We start from the raw sequence: 11,774 nt of genomic DNA, 5'->3' as shown, positions 1-11,774 counted from the left end.
GGTGGCCAGTTATTATCAGCAGCTGCCGTTCGGGCTGGAGGGGCTGATGACGGCTAAGGAGCCGTGGAGCGGAACTACGTGGTGTCCTCTCCCATCTGGATTACAGGTATTGATTATAAAAGAGCAGTAGATTTAATTTGCTTGTCTAAATGTTCACACAGCTGAGTGTTTGTTACAGTGTATTAGTGTGAATAATCAATGGCAGGAGATCCCTATTTGCTATAATGTATCGGCCTGGAGTCTCTATTATCCTGTCTCGTCTTTTCTAGCTCACACCACCCAGTTCTCGCAGCCGGGGTGGTATTACCTGCGGACAGTCGGTCACTTGGAGAAGGGTGGGAGCTACGTGGCCCTGACTGACCGGAACGGGAATATCACAGTCGTTATCGAGACTATGGTAAGAAGCCGGGGACATCGAGTGGTGGAAGCACATATGGGTGGAGGGGATTTGTTTTCAGTCTAGTTTTTGTTGTAAAGTCAGAGCTGAGCCTCCGCTCTACTGCTTATATGAGGATCTGTAGCTGCGTCCCCCTCCTCTCCCGCTCTACTGCCTATATGAGGCTCTGTAGCTGCGTCCCCCTCCTCTCCCCGCTCTACTGCCTATATGAGGCTCTGTAGCTGCGTCCCCCTCCTCTCCCCGCTCTACTGCTTATATGAGGATCTGTAGCTGCGTCCCCTCCTCTCCCCGCTCTACTGCTTATATGAGGATCTGCAGCTGCGTCGTCCTCCTCTCCCGGCTCTACTGCTTATATGAGGATCTGTAGCTGCGTCCCCCTCCTCTCCCCGCTCTACTGCTTATATGAGGATCTGTAGCTGAGTCCCCCTCCTCTCCCAGCTCTACTGCTTATATGAGGATCTGTAGCTGCGTCCCCCTCCTCTCCCGGCTCTACTGCTTATATGACGAGCTGCAGCTGCATCCCCCTCCTCTCCCCGCTTTACTGCCTATATGAGGATCTGTAGCTGCGTCCCCCTCCTCTCCCCGCTCTACTGCTTATATGAGGATCTGTAGCTGCTTCCCCCTCCTCTCCCCGCTCTACTGCTTATATGAGGATCTGTAGCTGCGTCCCCCTCCTCTCCCCGCTCTACTGCTTATATGAGGATCTGTAGCTGCTTCCCCCTCCTCTCCCCGCTCTACTGCTTATATGAGGATCTGTAGCTGCGTCCCCCCTCCTCTCCCCGCTCTACTGCTTATATGAGGATCTGTAGCTGCTTCCCCCTCCTCTCCCCGCTCTACTGCTTATATGAGGATCTGTAGCTGCGTCCCCCTCCTCTCCCCGCTCTACTGCTTATATGAGGATCTGTAGCTGCGTCCCCCCTCCTCTCCCGCTCTACTGCTTATATGAGGATCTGTAGCTGTGTCCCCCTCCTCTCCCCGCTCTACTGCTTATATGAGGATCTGTAGCTGGGTCCCTCTCCTCTCCCCGCTCTACTGCTTATATGAGGATCTGTAGCTGCGTCCCCCTCCTCTCCCCGCTCTACTGCTTATATGAGGATCTGTAGCTGCGTCCCCCCTCCTCTCCCCGCTCTACTGCTTATATGAGGATCTGTAGCTGCTTCCCCCTCCTCTCCCCGCTCTACTGCTTATATGAGGATCTGTAGCTGCGTCCCCCTCCTCTCCCCGCTCTACTGCTTATATGAGGATCTGTAGCTGCGTCCCCCCTCCTCTCCCCGCTCTACTGCTTATATGAGGATCTGTAGCTGGGTCCCTCTCCTCTCCCCGCTCTACTGCTTATATGAGGATCTGTAGCTGCGTCCCCCTCCTCTCCCAGCTCTACTGCTTATATGAGGATCTGTAGCTGCGTCCCCCTCCTCTCCCTGCTCTACTGCTTATGAGGAGCTGCAGCTGCGTCCCCCTCCTCTCCCTGCTCTACTGCTTATATAAGGATCTGTAGCTGCATCCCCCTCCTCTCCCCGCTCTACTGCTTATATGAGGATCTGTAGCTGCTTCCCCCTCCTCTCCCCGCTCTACTGCTTATATGAGGATCTGTAGCTGCGTCCCCCTCCTCTCCCCACTCTACACTCTACTGCTTATATGAGGATCTGTAGCTGCGTCCCCTCCTCTCCCCGCTCTACTGCCTATATGAGGATCTGTAGCTGTGTCCCCCTCCTCTCCCCGCTCTACTGCTTATATGAGGATCTGTAGCTGCTTCCCCCTTCTCTCCCCGCTCTACTGCTTATATGAGGATATGTAGCTGCTTCCCCCCTCCTCTCCCCGCTCTACTGCTTATATGAGGATCTGCAGCTGCATCCCCCCTCCTCTCCCCGCTCTACTGCTTATATGAGGATCTGTAGCTGCTTCCCCCTCCTCTCCCCGCTCTACTGCTTATATGAGGATCTGTAGCTGCGTCCCCCTCCTCTCCCCGCTCTACTGCTTATATGAGGATCTGTAGCTGGGTCCCCTCCTCTCCCCGCTCTACTGCTTATATGAGGATCTGCAGCTGCGTCGTCCTCCTCTCCCGGCTCTACTGCTTATATGAGGATCTGTAGCTGCTTCCCCCCACCTCTCCCCGCTCTACTGCTTATATGAGGATCTGTAGCTGCGTCCCCCTCCTCTCCCCGCTCTACTGCTTATATGAGGATCTGTAGCTGGGTCCCCCTCCTCTCCCCGCTCTACTGCTTATATGAGGATCTGCAGCTGCGTCGTCCTCCTCTCCCGGCTCTACTGCTTATATGAGGATCTGCAGCTGCGTCCCCCCTCCTCTCCCCACTCTACTGCTTATATGAGGATCTGTAGCTGCGTCCCCCCTCCTCTCCCCGCTCTACTGCTTATATGAGGATCTGTAGCTGCTTCCCCCTCCTCTCCCCGCTCTACTGCTTATATGAGGATCTGTAGCTGCGTCCCCCCTCCTCTCCCCGCTCTACTGCCTATATGAGGATCTGTAGCTGCGTCCCCCTCCTCTCCCCGCTCTACTGCTTATATGAGGATCTGTAGCTGTGTCCCCCTCCTCTCCCCGCTCTACTGCTTATATGAGGATCTGTAGCTGGGTCCCTCTCCTCTCCCCGCTCTACTGCTTATATGAGGTTCTGTAGCTGCGTCCCCCTCCTCTCCCAGCTCTACTGCTTATATGAGGATCTGTAGCTGCGTCCCCTCCTCTCCCGGCTCTACTGATTATGAGGAGCTGCAGCTGCGTCCCCCTTCTCTCCCCGCTCTACTGCTTATATGAGGATCTGTAGCGTGTCCCCCTCCTCTCCCCGCTCTACTGCTTATATGAGGATCTGTAGCTGCATCCCCCTCCTCTCCCCGCTCTACTGCTTATATGAGGATCTGTAGCTGCTTCCCCCTCCTCTCCCCGCTCTACTGCTTATATGAGGATCTGTAGCTGCGTCCCCCTCCTCTCCCCACTCTACACTCTACTGCTTATATGAGGATCTGTAGCTGCGTCCCCCTCCTCTCCCCGCTCTACTGCCTATATGAGGATCTGTAGCTGTGTCCCCCTCCTCTCCCCGCTCTACTGCTTATATGAGGATCTGTAGCTGCTTCCCCCTCCTCTCCCCGCTCTACTGCTTATATGAGGATCTGCAGCTGCATCCCCCCTCCTCTCCCCGCTCTACTGCTTATATGAGGATCTGTAGCTGCTTCCCCCTCCTCTCCCCGCTCTACTGCTTATATGAGGATCTGTAGCTGCTTCCCCCTCCTCTCCCCGCTCTACTGCTTATATGAGGATCTGTAGCTGGGTCCCCCTCCTCTCCCCGCTCTACTGCTTATATGAGGATCTGTAGCTGCTTCCCCCTCCTCTCCCCGCTCTACTGCTTATATGAGGATCTGTAGCTGCTTCCCCCTCCTCTCCCCGCTCTACTGCTTATATGAGGATCTGTAGCTGGGTCCTCCTCCTCTCCCCGCTCTACTGCTTATATGAGGATCTGTAGCTGCGTCCCCCTCCTCTCCCCGCTCTACTGCTTATATGAGGATCTGTAGCTGGGTCCCCCTCCTCTCCCCGCTCTACTGCTTATATGAGGATCTGCAGCTGCGTCGTCCTCCTCTCCCGGGTCTACTGCTTATATGAGGATCTGCAGCTGCGTCCCCCCTCCTCTCTCCGCTCTACTGCTTATATGAGGATCTATAGCTGCGTCCCCCTCCTCTCCCCGCTCTACTGCTTATATGAGGATCTGTAGCTGCATCCCCCCTCCTCTTCCCGCTCTACTGCTTATATGAGGATCTGTAGCTGCGTCCCCCTCCTCTCCCCGCTCTACTGCTTATATGAGGATCTGTAGCTGAGTCCCCCCTCCTCTCCCCGCTCTACTGCTTATATGAGGATCTGCAGCTGCGTCCCCCCTCCTCTCCCCGCTCTACTGCCTATATGAGGATCTGTAGCTGCGTCCCCCTCCTCTCCCCGCTCTACTGCTTATATGAGGATCTGTAGCTGCGTCCCCCCTCCTCTCCCAGCTCTACTGCTTATATGAGGATCTGTAGCTGCGCCCCCCCTCCTCTCCCCGCTCTATTGCTTATATGAGGATCTGTAGCTGCGTCCCCCTCCTCTCCCCGCTCTACTGCTTATATGAGGCTCTGCAGCTGCTTCCCCCTCCCTCTCCCCGCTCTACTGCTTATATGAGGATCTGTAGCTGCGTCCCCCTCCTCTCCCCGCTCTACTGCTTATATGAGGATCTGCAGCTACGTCCCCCTCCTCTCCCAGCTCTACTGCTTATATGAGGATCTGCAGCTGCGTCCCCCTCCTCTCCCCGCTCTACTGCCTATATGAGGATCTGTAGCTGCTTCCCCCTCCTCTCCCCGCTCTACTGCCTATATGAGGATCTGTAGCTGCTTCCCCCTCCTCTCCCCGCTCTACTGCTTATATGAGGATCTGCAGCTGCTTCTCCCTCCTCTCCCCGCTCTACTGCTTATATGAGGATCTGTAGCTGCGTCCCCCTCCTCTCCCCGCTCTACTGCCTATATGAGGATCTGTAGCTGCATCCCCCCTCCTCTCCCCGCTCTACTGCTTATATGAGGTTCTGTAGCTGCGTCCCCCTCCTCTCCCCGCTCTACTGCCTATATGAGGATCTGTAGCTGCGTCCCCCTCCTCTCCCCGCTCTACTGCTTATATGAGGATCTGTAGCTGCGTCCCCCTCCTCTCCCCGCTCTACTGCTTATGAGGATCTGTAGCTGCTTCCCCCTCCTCTCCCCGCTCTACTGCTTATATGAGGATCTGTAGCTGCGTCCCCCTCCTCTCCCCGCTCTACTGCTTATATGAGGATCTGTAGCTGCGTCCCCCTCCTCTCCCCGCTCTACTGCTTACATGAGGATCTGTAGCTGCTTCCCCCTCCTCTCCCCGCTCTACTGCTTATATGACGATCTGTAGCTGCGTCCCCCTCCTCTCCCCGCTCTGCTGCTTATATGAGGATCTGTAGCTGCGTCCCCCTCCTCTCCCCGCTCTACTGCTTATATGAGGATCTGTAGCTGCGTCCCCCTCCTCTCCCCGCTCTACTGCTTATATGAAGATCTGTAGCTGCGTCCCCCTCCTCTCCCCGCTCTACTGCTTATATGAGGATCTGTAGCTGCGTCCTCCTCCTCTCCCCGCTCTACTGCTTATATGAGGATCTGTAGCTGCGTCCCCCTCCTCTCCCCGCTCTACTGCTTATATGAGGATCTGTAGCTGTGTCCCACAACTCTCCCCGCTCTACTGCTTATATGAGGATCTGTAGCTGCGTCCCTCTCCTCTCCCTGCTCTACTGCTTATATGAGGATCTGTAGCTGCTTCCCCCTCCTCTCCCCGCTCTACTGCTTATATGAGGATCTGTAGCTGCGTCCTCCTCCTCTCCCCGCTCTATTGCTTATATGAGGATCTCTAGCTGCGTCCTCCTCCTCTCCCCGCTCTACTGCTTATATGAGGATCTGTAGCTGCGTCCCCCTCCTCTCCCCGCTCTACTGCTTATGAGGATCTGTAGCTGCGTCCCCCTCCTCTCCCCGCTCTACTGCTTATATGAGGATCTGTAGCTGCGTCCCCCCTCCTCTCCCAGCTCTACTGCTTATATGAGGATCTGTAGTTGTGTCCTCCTTCTCTCCCCGCTCTACTGCTTATATGAGGATCTGTAGCTGCGTCCCACCTCCTCTCCCCGCTCTACTGCCTATATGAGGCTCTGTAGCTGCGTCCCCCTCCTCTCCCCGCTCTACTGCTTATATGAGGATCTGTAGCTGCGTCCCCCTCCTCTCCCCGCTCTACTGCTTATATGAGGATCTGTAGCTGCATCCCCCCTCCTCTCCCGGCTCTACTGCTTATATGAGGATCTGTAGCTGCGTCCCCCTCCTCTCCCGGCTCTACTGCTTATATGAGGATCTGTAGCTGCGTCCCCCCTCCTCTCCCCGCTCTACTGCTTATATGAGGATCTGTAGCTGCGTCCCCCTCCTCTCCCCGCTCTACTGCTTATATGAGGATCTGTAGCTGCGTCCCCCTCCTCTCCCAGCTCTACTGCTTATATGAGGATCTGTAGCTGCGTCCCCCCTCCTCACCCCGCTCTACTGCTTATATGAGGATCTGTAGCTGCGTCCCCCTCCTCTCCCCGCTCTACTGCTTATATGAGGATCTGTAGCTGCGTCCCCCTCCTCTCCCCGCTCTACTGCTTATATGAGGATCTGTAGCTGCGTCCTCCTCCTCTCCCCGGTCTACTGCTTATATGAGGATCTGTAGCTGCGTCCCCCTCCTCTCCCCGCTCTACTGCTTATATGAGGATCTGTAGCTGCGTCCTCCTCCTCTCCCCGGCTCTACTGCTTATATGAGGATCTGTAGCTGCGTCCCCCTCCTCTCCCCGCTCTACTGCCTATATGAGGCTCTGTAGCTGCGTCCCCCTCCTCTCCCCGCTCTACTGCTTATATGAGGATCTGTAGCTGCGTCCCCCCTCCTCTCCCGGCTCTACTGCTTATATGAGGATCTGTAGCTGCGTCCCCCCTCCTCTCCCGGCTCTACTGCTTATATGAGGATCTGTAGCTGCGTCCCCCCTCCTCTCCCCGCTCTACTGCTTATATGAGGATCTGTAGCTGCGTCCCCCTCCTCTCCCCGCTCTTCTGCTTATATGAGGATCTGTAGCTGCGTCCCCCTCCTCTCCCAGCTCTACTGCTTATATGAGGATCTGTAGCTGCGTCCCCCCTCCTCACCCCGCTCTACTGCTTATATGAGGATCTGTAGCTGCGTCCCCCTCCTCTCCCCGCTCTACTGCTTATATGAGGATCTGTAGCTGCGTCCCCCCTCCTCACCCCGCTCTACTGCTTATATGAGGATCTGTAGCTGCGTCCCCCTCCTCTCCCCGCTCTACTGCTTATATGAGGATCTGTAGCTGCGTCCTCCTCCTCTCCCCGGTCTACTGCTTATATGAGGATCTGTAGCTGCGTCCCCCTCCTCTCCCCGCTCTACTGCTTATATGAGGATCTGTAGCTGCGTCCTCCTCCTCTCCCCGGCTCTACTGCTTATATGAGGATCTGTAGCTGCGTCCCCCTCCTCTCCCCGCTCTACTGCCTATATGAGGCTCTGTAGCTGCGTCCCCCTCCTCTCCCCGCTCTACTGCTTATATGAGGATCTGTAGCTGCGTCCCCCTCCTTTCCCCGCTCTACTGCTTATATGAGGATCTGTAGCTGCGTCCCCCCTCCTCTCCCCGCTCTACTGCTTATATGAGGATCTGTAGCTGCGTCCCCCTCCTCTACCCGCTCTACTGCTTATATGAGGATCTGTAGCTGCGTCCCCCTCCTCTTCCCGCTCTACTGATTATATGAGGATCTGTAGCTGCGTCCCCCTCCTCTCCCCGCTCTACTGCCTATATGAGGATCTGTAGCTGCTTCCCCCTCCTCTCCCAGCTCTACTGCTTATATGAGGATCTGTAGCTGCTTCCCCCTCCTCTCCCCGCTCTACTGCTTATATGAGGATCTGTAGCTGCGTCCCCCTCCTCTCCCCGCTCTACTGCTTATATGAGGATCTGCAGCTGCGTCCCCCTCCTCTCCCCGCTCTACTGCTTATATGAGGATCTGTAGCTTCTTCCCCCTCCTCTCCCCGCTCTACTGCTTATATGAGGATCTGTAGCTGCGTCCCCCTCCTCTCCCCGCTCTACTGCTTATATGAGGATCTGTAGCTGCGTCCCCCTCCTCTCCCCGCTCTACTGCTTATATGAGGATCTGTAGCTGCGTCCCCCTCCTCTCCCCGCTCTACTGCTTATATGAGGATCTGCAGTTGCGTCCCCCTCCTCTCCCCGCTCTACTGCTTATATGAGGATCTGTAGCTGCGTCCCCCTCCTCTCCCCGCTCTACTGCCTATATGAGGATCTGTAGCTGCGTCCCCCTCCTCTCCCAGCTCTACTGCTTATGAGGAGCTGCAGCTGCGTCCTCCTCCTCTCCCCGCTCTACTGCTTATATGAGGATCTGTAGCTGCGTCCCCCCTCCTCTCCCCGCTCTACTGCTTATATGAGGATCTGTAGCTGCGTCCCCCTCCTCTCCCCGCTCTACTGCTTATATGAGGATCTGTAGCTGCGTCCCCCTCCTCTCCCCGCTCTACTGCTTATATGAGGATCTGCAGCTGCGTCCCCCTCCTCTCCCCGCTCTACTGCTTATATGAGGATCTGTAGCTGCGTCCCCCTCCTCTCCCAGCTCTACTGCTTATATGAGGATCTGTAGCTGTGTCCCCCTCCTCTCCGAGCTCTACTGCTTATATGAGGATCTCTAGCTGTGTCCCCCTCCTCTCCCACCTCTACTGCTTATATGAGGATCTCTTGTTGTGTCCCCCTCCTCTCCCCGCTCTACTGCCTATATGAGGATCTGTAGCTGCTTCCCCCTCCTCTCCCCGCTCTACTGCTTATATGAGGATCTGTAGCTGCATCCCCCCTCCTCTCCCCGCTCTACTGCTTATATGAGGATCTCCAGCTGTGTCCTCCTCCTCTCCCTGCTCTACTGCTTATATGAGGATCTGTAGCTGCGTCCTCCTCCTCTCCCCGCTCTACTGCTTATGAGGATCTGTAGCTGCGTCCTCCTCCTCTCCCCGCTCTACTGCTTATATGAGGATCTGTAGCTGCGTGCCCCTCCTCTCCCCGCTCTACTGCTTATATGAGGATCTGTAGCTGCGTCCCCCTCCTCTCCCCGCTCTACTGCTTATATGAGGATCTGTAGCTGCGTCCCCCTCCTCTCCCCGCTCTACTGCTTATATGAGGATCTGTAGCTGCGTCCCCCCTCCTCTCCCCGCTCTACTGCTTAAATGAGGATCTGTAGCTGCGTCCCCCTCCTCTCCCCTCTCTACTGCTTATGAGGATCTGCAGCTGCGTCCTCCTCCTCTCCCCGCTCTACTGCTTATATGAGGATCTGTAGCTGCGTCCCCCTCCTCTCCCCGCTCTACTGCTTATATGAGGATCTGTAGCTGCGTCCCCCTCCTCTCCCCGCTCTACTGCTTATATGAGGATCTGTAGCTGCATCCGCCTCCTCTCCCCGCTCTACTGCTTATATGAGGATCTGTAGCTGCGTCCCCCTCCTCTCCCCGCTCTACTGCTTATATGAGGATCTGTAGCTGCATCCCCCTCCTCTCCCCGCTCTACTGCTTATATGAGGATCTGTAGCTGCGTCCCCCTCCTCTCCCAGCTCTACTGCTTATATGAGGATCTGTAGCTGTGTCCCCCTCCTCTCCCAGCTCTACTGCTTATATGAGGATCTGTAGCTGCATCCGCCTCCTCTCCCCGCTCTACTGCTTATATGAGGATCTGTAGCTGCGTCCCCCTCCTCTCCCCGCTCTACTGCTTATATGAGGATCTGTAGCTGCATCCCCCTCCTCTCCCCGCTCTACTGCTTATATGAGGATCTGTAGCTGCGTCCCCCTCCTCTCCCAGCTCTACTGCTTATATGAGGATCTGTAGCTGTGTCCCCCTCCTCTCCCCGCTCTACTGCCTATATGAGGATCTGTAGCTGCGTCCCCCTCCTCTCCCCGCTCTACTGCTTATATGAGGATCTCTAGCTGTGTCCCCCTCCTCTCCCCGCTCTACTGCCTATATGAGGATCTGTAGCTGCATCCCCCTCCTCTCCCCGCTCTACTGCTTATATGAGGATCTGTAGCTGCGTCCCCCTCCTCTCCCCGCTCTACTGCTTATATGAGGATCTCTAGCTGTGTCCCCCTCCTCTCCCCGCTCTACTGCCTATATGAGGATCTGTAGCTGCTTCCCCCTCCTCTCCCCGCTCTACTGCTTATATGAGGATCTGTAGCTGCATCCCCCCTCCTCTCCCCGCTCTACTGCTTATATGAGGATCTGTAGCTGCGTCCCCCTCCTCTCCCAGCTCTACTGCTTATATGAGGATCTGTAGCTGTGTCCCCCTCCTCTCCCAGCTCTACTGCTTATATGAGGATCTCTAGCTGTGTCCCCCTCCTCTCCCCGCTCTACTGCCTATATGAGGATCTGTAGCTGCTTCCCCCTCCTCTCCCCGCTCTACTGCTTATATGAGGATCTGTAGCTGCGTCCCCCTCCTCTCCCCGCTCTACTGCTTATATGAGGATCTCCAGCTGTGTCCTCCTCCTCTCCCCGCTCTACTGCTTATATGAGGATCTGTAGCTGCGTCCTCCTCCTCTCCCCGCTCTACTGCTTATATGAGGATCTGTAGCTGCGTCCTCCTCCTCTCCCCGCTCTACTGCTTATATGAGGATCTGTAGCTGCGTGCCCCTCCTCTCCCCGCTCTACTGCTTATATGAGGATCTGTAGCTGCGTCCCTCTCCTCTCCCCGCTCTACTGCTTATATGAGGATCTGTAGCTGCGTCCCCCTCCTCTCCCCGCTCTACTGCTTATATGAGGATCTGTAGCTGCGTCCTCCTCCTCTCCCCGCTCTATTGCTTATATGAGGATCTGTAGCTGCGTCCTCCTCCTCTCCCCGCTCTACTGCTTATATGAGGATCTGTAGCTGCGTCCCCCTCCTCTCCCCGCTCTACTGCTTATATGAGGATCTGTAGCTGCGTCCCCCTCCTCTCCCCGCTCTACTGCTTATATGAGGATCTGTAGCTGCGTCCCCCTCCTCTCCCAGCTCTACTGCTTATATGAGGATCTGTAGTTGTGTCCTCCTCCTCTCCCCGCTCTACTGCTTATATGAGGATCTGTAGCTGCGTCCCACCTCCTCTCCCCGCTCTACTGCTTATATGAGGATCTGTAGCTGCTTCCCCCTCCTCTCCCCGCTCTACTGCTTATATGAGGATCTGTAGCTGCATCCGCCTCCTCTCCCCGCTCTACTGCTTATATGAGGATCTGTAGCTGCGTCCCCCTCCTCTCCCAGCTCTACTGCTTATATGAGGATCTGTAGCTGTGTCCCCCTCCTCTCCCAGCTGTACTGCTTATATGAGGATCTCTAGCTGTGTCCCCCTCCTCTCCCAGCTCTACTGCTTATATGAGGATCTCTAGCTGTGTCCCCCTCCTCTCCCCGCTCTACTGCCTATATGAGGATCTGTAGCTGCTTCCCCCTCCTCTCCCCGCTCTACTGCTTATATGAGGATCTGTAGCTGCATCCCCCCTCCTCTCCCCGCTCTACTGCTTATATGAGGATCTCTAGCTGTGTCCTCCTCCTCTCCCCGCTCTACTGCTTATATGAGGATCTGTAGCTGCGTCCTCCTCCTCTCCCCGCTCTACTGCTTATATGAGGATCTGTAGCTGCGTCCTCCTCCTCTCCCCGCTCTACTGCTTATATGAGGATCTGTAGCTGCGTCCCCCTCCTCTCTCCGCTCTACTGCTTATATGAGGATCTGTAGCTGCGTCCCCCTCCTCTCCCCGCTCTACTGCTTATATGAGGATCTGTAGCTGCGTCCCTCTCCTCTCCCCGCTCTACTGCTTATATGAGGATCTGCAGC

General features: G+C 56.0%; 1 protein-coding gene across 1 annotated transcript in view; it reads left to right on the top strand.

Annotated features, from left to right (window-relative positions):
* Position 1: 1 nt before the first annotated feature.
* Positions 2 to 11,774, top strand: part of LOC141153372 (galactocerebrosidase-like) — a gene marked incomplete at its 5' end in the record, with an annotated part of 48,077 nt that continues 36,304 nt past the window's right edge. The window contains 3 exon segments of the mRNA XM_073638078.1: positions 2 to 68; positions 71 to 106; positions 270 to 397. Of these exon segments, the coding sequence (XP_073494179.1) occupies positions 2 to 68; positions 71 to 106; positions 270 to 397 (231 nt within the window).

This window comes from Phyllobates terribilis, unplaced genomic scaffold (assembly GCF_046119375.1).
Source record: "Phyllobates terribilis strain yellow unplaced genomic scaffold, ASM4611937v1 Scaffold_7__3_contigs__length_470593459, whole genome shotgun sequence".
Classification (NCBI taxonomy): domain Eukaryota; kingdom Metazoa; phylum Chordata; class Amphibia; order Anura; family Dendrobatidae; genus Phyllobates; species Phyllobates terribilis.
Note: the sequence above shows the minus strand (reverse complement) of the source record. Positions and strands in the feature narration are given on the sequence as shown.